The sequence below is a fragment of the Prionailurus viverrinus genome, chromosome D4 (assembly GCF_022837055.1).
Source record: "Prionailurus viverrinus isolate Anna chromosome D4, UM_Priviv_1.0, whole genome shotgun sequence".
Classification (NCBI taxonomy): Eukaryota; Metazoa; Chordata; class Mammalia; order Carnivora; family Felidae; genus Prionailurus; species Prionailurus viverrinus.
In genome coordinates, this window is record NC_062573.1 from 70,045,116 (window position 1) to 70,063,905 (window position 18,790).

The 18,790-nt window shown below is 43.0% G+C and overlaps 1 protein-coding gene across 2 annotated transcripts in view; it reads right to left on the reverse strand.

Annotated features, from left to right (window-relative positions):
• Positions 1–18,790, reverse strand: part of PCSK5 (proprotein convertase subtilisin/kexin type 5) — a 457,179-nt gene that overhangs the window by 85,422 nt on the left and 352,967 nt on the right. For both annotated transcript variants that reach the window (XM_047829573.1, XM_047829574.1), the window contains exons 22-24: positions 13,138–13,274; positions 5,682–5,888; positions 1,802–1,870 (exon numbers count right to left, since the gene is read on the reverse strand). In XM_047829573.1, coding sequence (XP_047685529.1) covers positions 1,802–1,870; positions 5,682–5,888; positions 13,138–13,274 — 413 coding nt within the window. The remainder of the gene's footprint in view (positions 1–1,801; positions 1,871–5,681; positions 5,889–13,137; positions 13,275–18,790) is intronic.

An 18,790-nucleotide genomic window follows, 5' to 3' on the forward strand; every position in this document is an offset into this window, starting at 1 on the left:
TTGGATTTTGAGTCCCCAGATAGCCTAGGTCTGGTACAGATTTTACTTTTTCCCAGGGGCTACACTTGGTCCCCTCTGTAGCCAGATCAGCTAAGGGAAGAGTGGGCGCAGCGTGTATCCTTAGTGATCACGGTTGTCATTGTTTCCAAGTTTTGAGATTTTACAGAGAGGCAGACACACACCCACACCCACCCACACACATACACACCCCTTTCTGTGATACACAAAGATGCTAGCTAGCATGGGCACACAACATACAGTAATAGCAAAGGTTGAAATGGAGACCACAAAAGTTAGCTGGGATGCGAAACCTGATGAGACGATATGGTCTGAAGTAGGCAAAATGTGAAATCAAGACAGTCAAGACATTTGTCCTGGCTCCCTGCAAGAAAGACCGCCTCCTATCACTTCACAAGGTATGCTGGAATTTTCTTATCTTTTCGACTTTAGTACTTTTATTACTTACGTTTAGGTCTATGTATGCTTCCCAGAAAATTAGCATTTTACCCTTAGATGGCTGATAAGCCTCTAAATGGAGCCCCTTCCTAAGTGTGATTTTCATTCTTATGTTTTATTTTCCAAAGCATATGCCCCATTTCACAGTGGCAGGTAATGGCAGGATGGTATTCAAGGTCCTAAAAACTCTGTTTGGTAGTTACAGATATTATAGAAAATACATAATTTCCATTTAAGGTGGAAAGAATCCATGACAGTCATCAGATAAATGATAATTCATGTATAATATTTAAGAATTCAAGGACATCTATTAGGGAAAAACCAATAAAAATTCTACTTAATCCTGCCACAGTCTGACCCCTTGCAACCTCATGAGTGTTTGACGAAGCCTTGGCTTCACCAGGCAGCTTATTAGAAACGTAATTCTCAGGCCCTACCTAGACCTGTGAATCAGAATTTGCATTTTAACAAATCCCCCATGGGATCTGTGTGCACATTAAAGTTTTAGAAGCAGACGTTAACCAATCATAGAGCTTCAGGGAAATTCCATGAATAGAAATTACTCCATCAATCTTTAATTTAGGTTGGGTTTCCTTTCAAAGATCTACAGACCCAGATGTTAATTATTTTCAGTGACTTGACTAAGTTTACATTAAGATACATTCTTGGAATTTGGCGCCCTCCCTATATTTAATTTTACACCCAATCCAACAATTCTGTGTGGTGTAGACTCCCTCTCCTCCTTTCCACTGGAGAACCAGGTATGCATGGGGAGAAAGGGATCAGTGATTTGAATTAGGGAAGTATACGGAAGACTGACAACTGTTTGTTGTACGGTGGGGATTTTAACTCGCTGTCACCATATTGCTTTCTTCTCAAAGGACTGTCTTAGGCTTCAACCAATAGAGTCATTCTGCAAAGGAAAATCCCTATACTCCTGACAAGTTTTTGTGAATCACATGCCAAGTGAGTTAGATTAATTAGGCATTTCTTTGCTTCAGTTCCTTTCTCCCACCATTGTTTCACTCCATATTTGTGACCTTAAGAAGCTAAGGAGAGGTCACGTCCTATGCAACTGGAAATATGGTTGCGGATGTCCCCCACTAGATAGCTAACAACCAGAGGAAAAGATGCCTGTCCTTTCCTAAACTTGGGTTTCGTTAAGATAAGTGACCTCTCCTTTGCCTCAAAAGGGAACATGTCTTGCAGTGACCCTGTCTCATGGGAGTGAGCCTGCTTAGTGGGCATTGATGGTGACATTGGTGATAACAATGAGGATGTGTGGGGAAAAAGAAAAAAAATGCTATATCAACTCTTTAGGCAAAAAAAAAACCAAGTGGCATACCCAAGTTGCATCCCAGGCAACCTTCTTCACAAGGCACACACTCTCCATAGTCTGGGTCTTGGACTTCACCTGTACAAGAAGAGGGAGAAACACGATTCACTTTAGTGTGGAGAAACGTTAATTGCTGTGAAAATATATTGGTGTGTAGCTTATTTTCTGCCCCTTCTCTTTTCTCAGCGACAAAAAATTGTGATTCTTTTAGCTGTTTCTTTTAGTTTTTACCTCCAAATTTCTAAGTAACGTGATTATGATGCTGCCTTGTGAGTTTATTCTTAGGCACTACCTGTAGTAGTAAAGACTAGCTTTCTTTCGCCAGTACTCCAACAAACACAGACATACGTTCCATCCTCCCAAGTTACAGATTTTGCTAGATTAATACTCAGCATTTATATTATGATTATACTATTACTGTTCACGTTCTGATGACATTGAGGTTCTTTTTTTTTAAATTTTTTAACATTTATTTATTTTTGAGAGACAGAGCATGAGCGGGGGAGGGGCAGAAAGAGAAGGAGACACAGAATCTGAAGAAGGCTCCAGGCTCTGAGCAGGCAGCACAGAGCCCCACGTTAACGCTGAGATCATGACCTGAGCTGAGGTCGGATGCTTAACTGACTGAGCCACCCAGCTGCCCCAACATTAAGGTTCTTGCACACCTTTTTGTTTTCTCTTGTGCTCATATCTGTCTGGCTTCTTTATTTGTTTTCTCAGTATCTGTCCTTGATGCGTCCTCAACTGTACCCTAAGTAGAAATCTTCCTGCTATCGCATTAGTATCTTTTTCACCATCGTCCTGAAGATTCCTTTCATCCTCCTCCTTTGGATGCATTTTCTGGACCTTATATTTTCTTATTTCTTGTCCTATATTTTTGGTGGAATACACCCTCTACAAATCATTTTCCCAAGAAAGGGTGGATGCGTGGGAGGTAAAGTTTTCGAAAACTTGCGCGATTGAAAATAACGTTTTTTTCTGCCCTCACACGTGACTCATGGCTTGACCGAATTTAGGCTTTAAAAGAGAAATACTTTCTTTTCTCAGAAGTTTAAGTTTTTGTTCCATTTTTATGTTTCAGTTTCCAGGATCGTTGAGAAGTTCAATGCCATTCTGATAGCCAATCCTTTTTTGTATGATCTCCTTTATTTTCCCCTAGAAGTTTTCAAGGTTTTCCTCTTGCAGAAAAAAAAAAAAAAAAAAATCTCAGATTTCCAGATTCTTACAATCACGTGTCTTGGTGTGTGTCCTTTTAAAATCCATTATATGCTGAACACGCAGAGGGCTTGTTCAATCCGGAAATTCATGTCCTTCCGTTCTGGGATTTTTCGGAATTAGTTCTTCGTTAATGTTCTCTCTCCTGTTTCTGCTGTTTACTCTGAAAAGCCTATATTATTTGTTTGTTTGTTTTTGTTTCTTTCAAGTTTTTATTTAAATTCTAATTAGTTAACATGTAGTGTAATATTGGTTTCTGGAGGAGAATTTAGTGATTCATCACTTATATCTAACACCCAGTGCTCATCACAACCAATGGCACCCTCAATGTCCATCACCCATCTAGCCCATCCCCCCCACCCCCCCATCAACTCTCAGTTTGTTCTCTATCATTAAGAGTCTTTTACGGGAAAACCTATATTATTTGAAATTCCTGGGTGATCCTTTATTTTTCTTCCCTCATCTCCCTTTTCTACGTTTACTTTTTCTTTTGGTTCTACTGTGTCAGTGACTTTAAAATTTTTTATCTTTCTACCTCTCTTCTTCATTCTCATTCTCCCATAATTTTTTTTCAAAACAATTTCCAAGATCATATTTTTATTTTCTGAATATTCTTTTTTTAAATGTACCTTTAAAATGATGTGTTTCAAGTATACATTATAATTTGCTCTCTGTATATACTGCAAAGTGATCATCCCCCCAAATCTAGTTACCATCCGTCACCCTACAATTGGTCCCCTTCAGCCCTTCTCCCACCCCAAAGCCCCCTTCCCTCTGTTAATACCAATCTGTTCTCTGCATCCCTGAGTTCGTTTGTTTTGTTTCTCAGATTCTACATATGCGTGAAATCACGTGGTATTTGTCTTTCTCCTGAGTTATTCCACTCAGCATAATACTCTCATGGTCCATCCGTATTGTAAATGGCAAGATTTCATTCTTTTAAAAAATGGATCGGGGTGCCTGGGTGGCGCAGTCGGTTAAGCGTCCGACTTCAGCCAGGTCACGATCTCGCGGTCCATGAGTTCCAGCCCCGCATCGGGCTCTGGGCTGATGGCTCGGAGCCTGGAGCCTGTTTCCGATTCTGTGTCTCCCTCTCTCTCTGAACCTCCCCCGTTCGTGCTCTGTCTCTCTCTGTCCCAAAAATAAATAAAAAAAGTTGAAAAAAAAAATTTTAAAAAAGTAAAAACTTAAAAAAAAAACTTAAAAAAATTTTAGAAAAAAAAATAAAAAATAAATAAATAAAAAATGGATCAACTTTATCCATTCATCCCTTGATGAACATTTAGCTTGTTTCAGTTTCTTGGCTATTGTAAATAATGCTGTGATCGACATAGAGAGGCGTATGTCTTTTCAAATTAGTGTTTTCATATTTTTTTCGGGTAAAAACCCAGTGGTGGAGTAGTGGGATCAAATGGTAGTTTTATTTTTAATTTTTTGAGGAATACGCATATGTTTTCCACAGTGACTATGTCAATTTACATTCCTGCCAACAGTGTATGAGAGTGCCCATTTCTCTACGTTTTCTCCAACACTTGTTATGTCTTGTCTTTGTGATAATAGCCATTCTAACAGGTGTGAGGTGATACCTCATCGTGGCTTTGATTTGTGTTTCCCTAAAAATTAGTGATGCTGAACATCTTTTAATGTGCTCGTTGGCCATGAATAAAAGCATTTATTTTTTTTTTTAATGATTTATTTATTTTTGAGAGAGTACGAGTGGGGAAGGGGCAGGGATAGGGGGACAGAGGATCTGAAGTGGGCTATGTGCTGATAGCATTGAGCCCGACGTCGGGCCTGAACTCACGAACTGTGAGATCATGACCTGAGCCAAAGTTGAGGGCTCAACCGACTGAGCCACCCAGGCACCCCCATACTTTGTCTTTTTAAATCTGCCTTTCTAAATCCTTTTTTTTTGAAGTTTTAAAGCCTATACTACATTAGTAAACACCAGCAGAAAAGGAATAAGTATCTCATTTATTCTACAAACATCTTGGAACTCTTTGCAGCATTAGACCAGGCATAATTCTTATATAGAGCAGAGAAAGTCTGTAGCGTTCTTAGAGCAAAGAAAGTCTGTAGCATTCTTAATGGAAAGGAAAAAAAAAAAAAACCACTACAAGTCCTGTTTTCTAATTTCTGTCTTCCCATGTACGATAAGGGATTGGCAATAGCAGTAACACATACGATTCATAGAACATTGAATATTTTCAAGTAGCTTTAGATAGGCTTATTTTCATTGGCTTCTCACAGGAACCATCGTGGTGCAATGCTCACCCTTTCACACATGAAGAAAACAGGGCATAGAAAAATTAGACTGATTTCGCACAGGGTCCCATACCTAGTAATTGGGAAGGAGGACGTTGTCGGGACTTTTAGGTTCTTATCTGATTTTCTCTCCATTATATCGTGCCCACGAACTCTCAATTCAAGATCAGTTTCTCTGTGGTTAGTTGCATTCCTGTGTCTCTGGAATGTGTCTTGGGGAACCCAGAGAAAGGTGTGCGGAGGGAGAGAGAGGAGCAGTCATCACCGTCCCCACTGCACATATAGTCACATAAAGTCATCCCGGGTGCCAACATTAAAACCTGGAACACAGTGCAGATCTCTGGGACGTCCAGGGGATAGCTCCTCATGCCACATCCTGGTGCAAGACAGTGGCTCAGAGCAGACTTACCTTGTCCACATCCCAACTTCTGGCAGGTATGGTTGGTGGGCACTAGGAAGTAGCCTCCCGTGCATCGTATACAGATGTGTGCGTTGTGGCAAAGGTCACAGTTGTCAGGGCACGGCAGGCAGGTGTGCCCCTCAGCAGGGTAGTAGCCTGCTGGGCAGTTCTCCCAACACTCCCCCTGATACAGGAAGCGCTCCTGGCCATGCTTATCTGAACAGACAGAGGGGCAAGAAAAAGAAAGAAAATGTACGAAATTAACCAGGAAGCTAATATAACCTAAGATATATATATATATATATATATATATATTTTAATTTTTTTTCAACATTTATTTATTTTTGGGACAGAGAGAGACAGAGCATGAACGGGGGAGAGGCAGAGAGAGAGGGAGACACAGAATCGGAAACAGGCTCCAGGCTCTGAGCCATCAGCCCAGAGCCCGACGCGGGGCTCGAACTCACGGGCCGCGAGATCGTGACCTGGCTGAAGTCAGACGCTTAACCGACTGCGCCACCCAGGCGCCCCAATTTTTTTTTTTTAAAATGATGTAACTGAGTATTTTGGCTCCTCGGGGACCAGGAGTATATAAGAATTCTTTTAATGAAAAAATATCTATATCCTTATAGTAGAAGAGTTTTCATCGTGGGGAATAATTTTTCAACATTTTGTGTATTTGAGCCAATAGGGACTATTCCCTGGGATGTCACTGCAAAAGCAGAAACCACAGTCCGTGGATAACTATGAGTCAGAGTGTGTTTCATCTTCCCAAGGGCTCCTTTTGGTATCTGTGGAAGCTGTCAGACTTGGGGGCAATAGAGATCCTGTGACAATAAACAAATGCTTACCGATAGAACCATTTTTGGAAGAGGGCAGTCTTTTAGAAAGAGTCTGAATTCTGTTGTCAAAATCACACGCTTATGTTAACTGTCTAAAGTCTGAATTTTTGCAGAGGTACCAACTCCTATGAAGACAGTGTATTAAAGCGCTAGACCAAGCACAGCTTTTTGGTTCCTCGAATGGATTTTTGAAAGTCCTGAGCTTCTGACAACATTGGAGTCTACATGGAAAAAATAACCGTACGTCTAGTATAAGACTATGGGAATTTGGTTTGGGAGGGAATAGAAAATTCAAACCAATTATAAACTCACAGTTAACAAAAAAATCATTATAATAAGTGTGTGTGTGTGTGTGTGTGTGTGTGTGTGTGTGTGTGTGTATATATGACAAAATTAATATAGATACTCCTAGAGGTCTCCTGCCCTCACCCTACTGGAGTCTTTGTTTATGCTGAGTGTGTTCAGGGTATCGATCTTCTCTGAATCACGTCTCCCATATGCTCCTGCCTCTGCAGAACGGCTGACCTGTGTTACCCAAAATAGCCGGAGTCGGGTGTTCACTTGTGATCTACCACATGAAGATCCAGAACCATTGACCTTCAAGGTGCAAGGCTGCTGAAATCTGTGGATGAAGATAGCGCTAACTCCATGTTGCACATGCAGAATCTTAACATCAGTATAATGGATTGGACCACGTGAAATTGCAAACATCCAACTATTTTTGTGTCCGTACACTTGGCACTTTCAAATGATCTAACGTCATGTTTTGTCCTTAATTAAATCCCTAGTTCAAATCCAACTTAAAAATCACACCCTTGGATCCTGGGCTCTTCTCTGTTTGTGATTTCATGCCAGGAGTCTGCTGGTTCCCATGGGGCAAAGAAGATAAAGAGAACTGCCATAGGGGTGGGGCACACAAGTTGCTGCCCTCTACAACTTTGAGTTGGGGGAACGTTATCCTTTAAGGGAAGGAGAATGTTTGGGAGGATATGATGTGCATTTGGTGATTCTACAGCTACACGTCAAAACGGGGCACAAACCCCCGATCTGGCGGAACATGGACTCTTGAGACCACAAAAGGGTCAACCTTCCAAGCCATGTTCTTCTCAGACGCATTATGAAACCCTAGCAAACCCCATGTCCACCAAGATTCATTCCGAAACATCCTGTTTTTCGGAGCGCCAAACTTCTCAGATATAGGTAGGAAGATTTGAAGAGAACAGTGAAAAGTATGGTATTGGCACAAAAACAGACACATAGGCCAATGGAATAGAATAGAGAACCCAGAATTGGACCCAAAAATGTATGGCCAACTCATCTTTGACAAAACAGGAAAGAGTATCCAATGGAAAAAAGATAGTCTCTTTAGCAAATGGTGCCGGGAGAACTGGACAGCAACATGCAGAAGATTGAAATTAGACCACTTTCTCACACCATTCACAAAAATAAACTCAAAATGAATGAAAGACCTAAATGTGAGACAGGAAGCCATCAAAACCCTAGAGGAGAAAACAGGCAACAACCTCTTTGACCTCAGCTACAGCCATTTCTTACTCGACACATCTCCAAAGGCAAGGGAATTCAAAGCAAAAATGAACTATTGGGACCCCATCAAGATAAAAAGCTCCTGCACTGCAAAGGAAACAATCAACACAACTAAAAGGCAACTGACAGAATGGAAAAAGATATTTGCAAATGACATATCAGATAAAGGGTTAGTATCCAAAATCTGTAAAGAACTTACCAAACTCCACACCCGAAAAAGAAATAATCCAGTGAAGAAATGGACAGAAGACATGAATAGACACTTTTCCAAAGAAGACATCCAGATGGTCAACAGACACATGAAAAGATGCTCAACATCACTCACCATCAGGGAAATACAAATCAAAACTACAATGAGATACCACCTCACACCTGTCAGAATGACTAAAATTAACAACACAAGAGACAACAGCTGTTGGAGAGGATGTGGAGAAGGGGGAACCCGCTGGCACTGTTGCTGGGAATGCAAACTGGTGCAGCTGCTCTGGAAAACAGTGTGGAGGTTCCTCAAAAAATTAAAAATTGATCTACCCTATGACCCAGCAATAGCACTGCTAGGAATTCACCCAAGGGATACAGGAGTGCTGATGCAGAGGGGCACTTGTACCCCAGAGTTTATAGCAGCGCTTTCAACAATAGCCCAGTTAGGGAAAGAGCCTAAATGTCCATCAACTGATGAATGGATAAAAAAGGTGTGGTTTATATATACGATGGAATACTACTTGGCAATGAGAAAGAAGGAAATCCTGCCATTTGCCGCAGCGTGGATGGAACTGGAAAGTATTATGCTGAGTGAAATAAGTCAGTCAGAGAAAGACAGATACCGTATGTTTTCACTCATATGTGGATCCTGAGAAACTTAACAGAAGTCCATGGGGGACAGGAAGGGGAAAAACGAGGTACAAACAGAGAGGGAGGCAAACCACGAGACTCTTAAATACAGAGAACAAACTGAGGGTGGATGGGGCGTGGGGGGAGAGGAAAAATGGGTGATGGGCATTGAGGAGGGCACTTACTGGGATGAGCACTGGGTGTTGTATGGAAGCCACTTTGACAATAAATTATATTTTAAAAAATGAAGAGAACAGTGAGAAGCTCCTCCCTCTTCCATCCGGCAATTGCTGTACGTTCCCTACATCCTCACGCGACATCACCCCCGGATCCAGAGGCTTGGCGACAGCCTGGCATATACTGAATTCTAAATACGTATTTGTTGAATGAATGAATGAAAGAGTGGCTAAGTGCATGAATATTTAGCAGTAGCCCTACTCTACATACCGATCTGGACCAGCAACCTAAAACTAAAAAGTAACGATGATGGGCTCAGATATCAGAAGCGATGTTCTCCCATCCCATTTGTATTGTTCAGACATGGCTTTATTATTTGAACCACTTTGGGTATTACAATTTGAGTTTGAAAAACAGACTTGGATGGTCTTGGGATTTAAAGTACATGGACCCTGTAAAGGAGTTCACATAGATGCCTGGATCCTGGGCAGCTCTCGCCACAGGTCTGGTCCAGTGTTACACCAAGATTTGCTCACATTTCTAATAGCCTGGGTCGTATGGTGGCTCATTTAGCTCTGGCTGATAATTTGGATATCCCGTTGATCTAAATACCATGCATACATGGCTGGCTACTTGCCCAGAGTCTCAGAATTTAAATTATTATGATGATATATAAGAGAAGCTGGTTCTAACAGTAGAAGGGGGGATATTTTTGCTGGGTGCTACACCTCATGTGATCATATGAAACAAGATGTAAAGTGCAAGAAACTCTGAGAGTGGTTCCGATTGGCTTTCGTTTACACGTGAGAGCAATTCGCTATTTCCGGAGCATCTCTTACGGCTCAATTTCGCCACGAGAGAAGATAGACTAATGTGAAGATACCACATGTCTTCGGGAAGAAAGGAAGGTTGAAGGCGGAAGGCAAGAGGGGGAAAAAGGATTGCGGGAAAGGATGAAAGAAAGGCCGAGGGACCCTGAAAATAAACCGTGTGAAGTCCACTTCAACGTGTTTCTTACTGTAGCTGCTGGGGTGGGGGGGGGGGGTCGATTTTAGCTTTGCGTTGGTTCAGTTTGGTAGAGAACAAATCTGGAAAAGAACTTAGAGTGAATCTTCACCAACAGAGCGGAGCTGGCGGTTGGCACCTCCACAAGGATTCAGACCTAAATTCTTAACAGCGTTACAATTGCACAAAGGTGAGATTTCTCCAGACTGATGGGAAACGCTGATGGTGTGTAGATGGGACCCCCTAGTCAGAGGGTTTCAGGCTTTTATTAAAGCCTGCGGATACGGAACTGCGTCTGTCCAGCCATCCCTTGTTGTTAGCACTGTTTCACTTGCTGGCTATGCTAATACAAGTTATGAGGGACACCGTGCTCTTAAGAGGAGAGAACCCTGCTAATCAGAGCTTGCTCAACAGTACCCTCTCCAGCAAGCCTTTTCTGCTGGCTCATAGCTGAAAGTGATGCTTCTTCTCTGACTTGTGGTAGGATGCCTTCCTTCGTTTGGTCTTTAATATATTCTCGTTTTACAATACCTAAACACAACCCCCTCTGTTAGAGCGTCCACTCCCTGAGGGCAGGCGTCATACAGTCATTTAGTGCATTTTCCACGGCAGCTCTGTGTAGCAACCTGTACGTGCGAGAGTTACGGTGCAATTTTGTGAAGACGGGGAGTAAATCGGCTTTTAGACAAAAAATGCAGAGGAGGCATCAAAGCGTTTTATGTGTGGATTGGTCCGCGTAATTACGGGATGCTGCAAACATTTCAGACGTTTGTTCAGTATTCAAGTGAATCCTTAATTTTGTACTATGCGTGAAGATTTAGTAGGTTTCAAGTGTGCAAGGGATTTTGGATGCCGTCTTGTCTGTGTCCCCTCTCCTTTTCTTTTCTTTTCTTTTCTTTTCTTTTCTTTTCTTTTCTTTTCTTTTCTCTTCCTTTCCTTTCCTTTCCTTTCCTTTTTCCTTTTCTTTTCTTTTCTTTTTCTTTTCTTTTCTTTTCTTTTCTTTTCTTTTCTTTTCCTTTTCTTTTCTTTTCTTTTCCTTTCTTTTCTTCTTTTTCTCTTTTACAAACAAGGAGAGACTTAAAGAGGTGGAGAGACTGGTTTAATATCTTCTAGTTCATCAGTAACCAAGCAGGAAGTAGGTCCCCTCGTGGCTGGTTCTGGCATTCTTTCTCCTGAACCATTGATTCAGTTATATTTTGGGCCTTCCACCTGCCGAATGCTCTCCTCGCACTCGAGCTGGTGCTCAGTTAGACGCTGTCCGCTGCTCTTATAGGACATAGAGCTTTATGGACAAGACAGGTATCAAGTTTGAGGACACCTGTAAAGGGGTTAAGTGGAGGGTCTCAGGATACACGTATGGAGCAGTCCCAACTGAGACAGGAGATTGGGGCAGCCCTCATGGAGGGAATGAAGTTGACACGGAGACCTAAAAAGTAAACAGAGGCCAGGCAGACAGCGAGTGGGGAACATCTCCAGTGAAGCGGTTTTGCAGCTAGAGAAATTCACATGCCCACAGGAGGAAGTAGGTGCAAATAATGAGTGGTAACAGTAGCAGTAAGGGTAGTAGTTAATATTTACTGAGTACTTTTCATGTGGCCAGCCTGGTTTTAAGTGATTTGGTATTTTATCTCATTTAATCTCATTTCATTTTCTAAATTTTTTTTTTCAACGTTTATTTTTGTTGGGACACAGAGAGAGAGAGAGAGAGAGCATGAATGGGGGAGGGGCAGAGAGAGAGGGAGACACAGAATCAGAAACAGGCTCCAGGCTCCGAGCCATCAGCCCAGAGCCTGACGCGGGGCTCGAAATCACGGACCGCAAGATCGTGACCTGGCTGAAGTTGGACACTTAACCGACTGCGCCACCCAGGTGCCCCAATCTCATTTCATTTTCATAATAACCTTAAAAGTAGAAACCCTTTATCACCCTCTTCGAGATGAGGAAGGACACAGAAGGAGCAGCCTCGCGAGAAAATTTGACATAGATCCATTTTGTTTACATAAGAAATGCAAAAAAAAAAAAAAATTGCACCAAGAAATGCGTTGTCCCCCATTTTCCTGCAAATGCATGCTGCTCGCGATTTATTCTTCGTTTTTCTTGGCTTTATCACAAGCAAGAATAAAGATGAATCATTCTTTTTTCCCCGGGACAAAGCAAAAACAGAAGCAAGAACGAAAGCCCGGGTTGTTCTTTGAAAGTTTTCAATATTTAAGAAAAAGTTTATTTATTTTGAGAGAGAGAAGGAGTGGGAGGGGCAGAGAGGGAGGGATAGAGAATCTCAAGCAGGCCCCACGCGGGCAGCGCGGAGCCCTACGCGGGGCTTGAACACGCGAACTGTGAGATCATGACCTGAGCAGAAGCCAAAAGTCAGACGCTTAACTGACTGAACCACCCAGGTGCCCCTGAAATTTACCAGTTCTTAAACACGGCTTAAATGTTAAAAGTATCATGGGAGTCAAATAAAATATGAACCTGACTCACGTGAGGTCAACGTTGGGGGAGTCAAGGGTCAACCTGCAGAGGACCTTTGAGATCACGGAGTATAATCCAGTGACAGCAGAGACTTAGACTCTTTAAGGTGGGACACAAAAAGTTCTATTTTTGTGTTGAAACCACGCCTTTGTTTCTACAGTAGGGCTCTGACTGCTTCTAAATGGCACAGCTCAGGGCCGAAGAGACCCTAAGACAGCGTCTATTTCAATATTTCTCTTAAAGACTGAGTCCACCTTCCTTAACATCCTAGCTTTTCACTTTGACCTCAGGCAATCTTAGCTTCACTGTCTCATGTCTAACACCATGTCTGCATGACCTTTCTTTCCCCTTCTCCAGAAAGACACCTCTTAGCTTCTCTCTCATCTCCTTAGGGGCAGTGAGTCTGTGTCTACAATAATGTGAACTCGTTCCCTGACGAGAAGCAGAAGCTTCAAGGTCATACACACTCTCCAGTGAATGGCCGCCTAATGACCCCTTGTCCCCGGAGATGAGGCTTCTGAGTCAAACCAAATTATGGCCAGTGGGAGAACAGGTTTGAGGAAAGGAAGAAGAGAAGAGCCAGATTTCCTCACCTACTCCACAGGAAGTGCAGTTGGAAGGCTCATTTCCTTGGCATTCTTGGCAGGTGTAATGGCACAAATGGCATTGGTTCTGAAATTCAAATTTCCCTGAGGGACATTTGAAAACGCAGTGGCCATTGTCAAAAATCCTAGAGAAAGAGCAGATTTCAGAGTTTGTAAGGGTGACTTTCTGGAATGGCTGTAAGTGTTAGGACATGTGGTGTTCACGTTTCACTGCACAGACTTGGCTTCATCGTTCCAGAAACGAGGGCGAATGCCTGGGACTGATCATCTTAGAACATGTGGAATATTAGTCATGTACCCATCCTTGGCCCAAGGTTTGGACCCAACAGCAGGCATGCCAGAAACTGGCTCAGGATGCAACCGTGATTCTGGTTCCAAACAAGCTAACCAGTGCCTGCAGGGATTAAACCCATATTGTGGGGCCCGGCCAAACGTAGTCAACAATCAGATGGAGGTCTTTAAACTTTCAAGACATTAAATAGGCCTCTGGATCCAGAGGCCTTGGAGAAAATATTATTCCTTTAGTTATCAGCATGCCCACACTTTACAAGGCAGATGTCAACATCAAGGGCTCTCAAAGGGTAGAACGAAACACTGTCCTGTAGCTTACCTGCTACTTATAAACTTGGCCTATGCACGTGGCAAGTGATCAATGAACTGATTTTGAGGGTCATTTTTGCAAGCACTTCTTGATGTATCAAGTACCATTTTTTTTTTTTAAATTTTGTTTGCAAACACCTACAAGGACCCCCCCCCAGATGGGATAGCGTGCGGGCTTATAAAACCTTTGACTTTACACACATACAATCCATATCACAGTATTTTCATCGTTTTGCTTCTTTTCTTCCTTTGCAAAGTAATTCCAAGAGCAAATGTGGTTAAGTAAGTGGTAGCCAAGAATTTGGCTCCTTCAGATACAGAATGTTCCCCAAGTGCTAGAGTCAGATAGGTAATATGGATAGATGGAGTGAGCTGTAGGGCTCCACCCCCAGAGTTTCTAATTCAGTCGTCTTTGGGGGAGGGAGCTGAGAATTTGTGGTTTTTCAATTCCTGGGTGGTGCTCATGCCGCTGGTCTAGGGAGACATTTTGAGAGCCACTGTTTTCCCTTCAGCAGAAGAATGAGACAGAATGGAGTACTGTGGAATCTGTTAAATGATTCCTAAGTAACACCGGCGGTGCCCAATTGGGTCCGGTAGAGCTTCCTTCCGGTAGTCGTTACTGTATCCCTTGTGAGGTGAACTGAGCCTGTAGTGCGCCTGTCTCCCCCGAGGGTATGACGTTGGCATCCAGGCCTGAGAGAGTGGAGGGCCTGTCAGCAAAGGTAAGGCTTCTTTCTCTCTCTACCACCTCCTCCCACCCAAGCTGGATGTATCATGGAAGGTCAGGTGTAGGCCCGGGGTGCCCTGGCTTGGCTGAATCCCACCATTTCCATAGCTAGAGGCAGCCCTGACCTGGAAATGGGCATTTCAGTCACGGGTTGGGAGGAAGTTGGAGCAGGAGCAAGGTGACCTGACCTAGCGTGTTGCTTGCAATCTTCCAGTGCGTCGCCCCGAGAGCCCGTGTCATTTGCATGTGTTGGGAACAATGGGAAAGCCACCTGGTTCTTGCGTTCTCCGCCTTTCAGGTTCTGGTCACCATCCCCAGCGCTCCTGGAGCGAGCCATCCTTTTGGCCACTGCAGAGCCTGGAGTCCCAGCCCTCAACAGACACGTAGGCACATCTGTTCGTCCGTGTCAAAACAGATGCCCTGCACCATGGTGTATAATGAGAAGGCTGTGCTCCCAGCCCAGACTTGAGTTGACGGCACTAATGCGAACTGGGAATATCCCAGCCCCACCCTGGGTCTGGTTTCTGAGCTAGAAGATTTTTCAAGGGATAATTTGGATGGGACTATCTAAAAAAAAAAAACAAAACAAAAAAAACCCGAAAAACCAAAAAAAACCCCTCCCTTTAAGAAAAACTGCGTAAGAGCTTTCTGAGGTTTTTAAACAAGGAAGCTGCTACGTGCTCTCCTGGAAGGGAGAATGGGGACATTTATTTGTGAGGATTCTCTCCCCCCCCCCCCCCCCCCCGCTAAACTCAGTTGAAAAAGGGATGAAAAGTATATCATCATGTTTGTCTTTTATAGAAAGAGATGACGGATTTGTTTAGGGGGAAATCATTTCTCTTGGGAGAGGTGATCTAATACTCTCCATGATGGGAACCATTTAGAAGCATCCAGAACGTGGGGGTGGTGGGCTGGAGAGCAAAGCCGATGGTGTAATACTTCTGTGTTTATGTATGGAGGAGGCTGCATTTCTCACTTGAGCACTTGATTTTAAGGAAATGCCAAGCACATAATTGTGCTTTGAAATACCTGCTTTCATATCGACCCTAAGGAGAGCACAGGCGATATACACAGTTTGTTGTTGTTGTTGTTTTAATATAAGAACGCGATTCTTTTTAGAGATCTAAAAAGAGAAGGAAAACCGTCATGCTTAGGTAAAGGCACTGAATTACATCATCCCCTCCATCCCCCATCCTCGTCAAGGAAAATTGCTAAGGAGCTTGAGAAAAGTACCATTTTAAGTGGCACAGATTTTTCCACTGACAGCAACAAATCTTCCCTAATGGAGGAGAATAGATACCCCGCTCTGGGCTCCATGGGGCTGATGACAATTTCCTTTAAAGCCAACTCAAGCCATCTCTAGGACAGCCAGTCATCCAATCTGTGGATTTCTGAGAGAGTCAGGCCAGCTAATCTCTGCAGGGGAGGCATTTCTTCTCCCAAGTCACACATGTTCTTAGCCTTTTCGTAAGCAGTGAACCATTTCAGACTTATGGAAAGGAAGGACTTGGCAAAAGCGAGTGCTAAAGAGTTGGGCAGAGGTAATGTTCTCAATATTGGCACTAAATTTTCTAGACATCCAAGTGTGTGTGTCGTGTGTGTGTGTGCACACGCGCGTGTGCGTGTGATGGAATTGGAACAGAAGAGCTGGAACGTCAGGGTTAGCTGATCCTCTCTACTGGTTATTGGTTTGGCCTAAATAAGCTATCACAAGGGCCCTTAGTATAATTGCTTGGTTCTTTAATGTTAAAGCAATGAAATTTGGCCAAAAAAGTCTTTCTTTACCCCTGAATGCAGTGAAACAGGTCAACCAAAACATTTGAGGGTGGGTCGGAACAGAAGTAACTTTTAATGCTTTTAATGAGTTCATCGGGTCTATAACTCCTTCACTTCTGGGTTGGGCAACCAGCTTGGGCCATCAAGATCATGGCCTTGCAAGGGTAAGCATGTTGTTGCAAGTGCCGAAGGGGGCACTCGCTTCCTGCAAATTTTCAGTGGTCTCTAAGATGCTAAACCCAAGAGTTTCTGGAAATGTAAAGAGAGAACTAGAATATGAAGAGAGGGCTTCCTAAAGTTTGATTTCCTAAAGTTGGAAGTTATTTGAACTTCAGGATTACATTATTTTTTAAAAATGTGTCAAGGGAAAATGTAAACAGACTTAAAATAAGTATACATACAGGACGTAACAGTACCCTTCCCCCTGTATTCACCTCACAATTTCAGTACCTGGCCAATATTTATATTCCCATCAATTTATTTCCCTCCCATATTATTTTGAAGCGAACCCGTATTTAAATATTAACACTCCTCTCCTAGATAAAAACTCCTTTAGGGATGATCTTTTCTCTACCAGGACTAGAGCTATCCCAAAGCTTAAGGCGAGGAAGAAACTCCGACAAACCCACTGTCCTGATTATTCCGTTTGTCTCCTTACCCCTAACGTTTGCCTCAGATCCATTTTTTTGTCATTCTCTGTCCTGCTGTGTCCTGTGCCCACTGGAAACTGCCTTCCCGAGCTCTTTACCTGAGCTACCTGTAAGTATTCGTCGACCTTGCACCTAACTCAGAGCTGGACACAAAGCAGGTGCTCCAGACCGTCTTGAATGGATCTGATTCCACTCAGGGAAACGCTTTGGAAAAGACTTAAGAAAAATACGTTGCTGCCCAAATACGTCAACACCATCATCTTTCAAAATAGTTGTTTTTTTCTTTTTTTCTCTTCATCCTTGTTCTAGGAAAATGCAGGTGAACAAGAGTCAGGTGAACAAGAGGTAGTTCATTGCCAAGACATGATGCCCTTTCTTGCACATATTTGCAAGTTATTTTCCTCAAGGAAGAGACATGAGCAAAATGGAGTGCTCAGGGAGACGAGCAAAATATTCTTCCTGGGAAACAAGATGTCCTTGAGAGGACACCTTAATTCAAGATCCACGCACACACTTTTCTTTCTCCAAGAGCTAAATCATGGGCTGCTTAAGACAGTTACACTACCCCAATGGCCGTGGAGCTGTATCTCCTTTCGTGTACCAGTGGGTTTCAGTTTTTTAAATGGCTAGTTATGGTCGTAGAGTTTTTTTCTCACTTTTGATGAGCCTCAGACAGTCATGACTCCTGCAGTATATCCTGGACGATGGTAGCTGCCTTAGTAAACGAATGCTAGTAAGTTCCCTTAGTTCACAGATGTCCAAACATGGAGTGGAATTTGACTGTTGATGCGGTAAGGAGTTAGGAGAAAGAGGACGCATATTCAGAATGATGTCTCTACCTAAGAGTATGTCTTGAAACTGCTTTAAGGCAAACCCAATACTTAGAGGCATAGATATCTTGAAGAGACCTTTGGAAAATGTCACCGCAGTTAGCACTGAAAGTTCTTAAAGCGGTTCTTGTGTGCCTGTTCCCTTTCCTCCCTCCATCTCTGCCTTCCTTCTTTCTCCTCCTGAGGGAGCTACTTGGAAAGCCAAGCCCATGATGTTGATTACACACTTTATCAAATTTGATTCCAGGCACATGTCTTGAATTGTTACTATGTGTTGATCACTGTGGGGGAAGAGGGAGACTAACCCACGCGATTCCCTCTCAGGATATTCTAGTCCTGAGGACAAATGAAATGAAATGGCGGTTGTCCAAAACAGAGGGAAAGTCCATCCTAGGGCTTCACCTGATGCTGGAAGAGCCTCGTCATACTGGTCTGGAGAGAGACTGCTTCCTACGTATTTAGCAGAGTGGTGATGGGGCTATTCATTCGAACATTCAGTCAGCCAAAATATTAAGTGCTCCACTCAGAGGAGTGTTGACCAAGAGTCCAACAGGCTTCCAACTCTCTCCACTAGAAATTCCCAGTGGATTAGCAGAGATCCTCGTCCCATTCCAATACTTGTTATTTCCCCATCCATTCAGCTACCAAACATTTATTGAGTGCCTACTGTTTTCCTTGCACCGTGATAGGTGATGGAGATACAAAGGTGAGTATTTCAAGGGACTTAGGGAAATACAGCCCATCTATAGAGATACCGAGATTTGTAACTTAATGTTTCAAAATGTCACCGGTGCTCTTATAGAGGTTTATACAGAGCACAGGAAAATATAAAGAGGAGAAGGTTAATTCTGCGAAGAGGTCAGAATACCTCTGTAGAATAGTTCGCCCTTGAACTGACTCTAGAAAAATGAGTAGATATTTGATCAGCAGATGGAGATAATGGGTGTGCAGAAGGGGTTGTAGTTGTCAAAGGCACCGTCGTCTTCATGGATGAAAGCCTCTCTAGTGTCCCGGGAGCTGGTTCTGGCAGGGGGTACTGGGCATCATGGGGAGAAGAT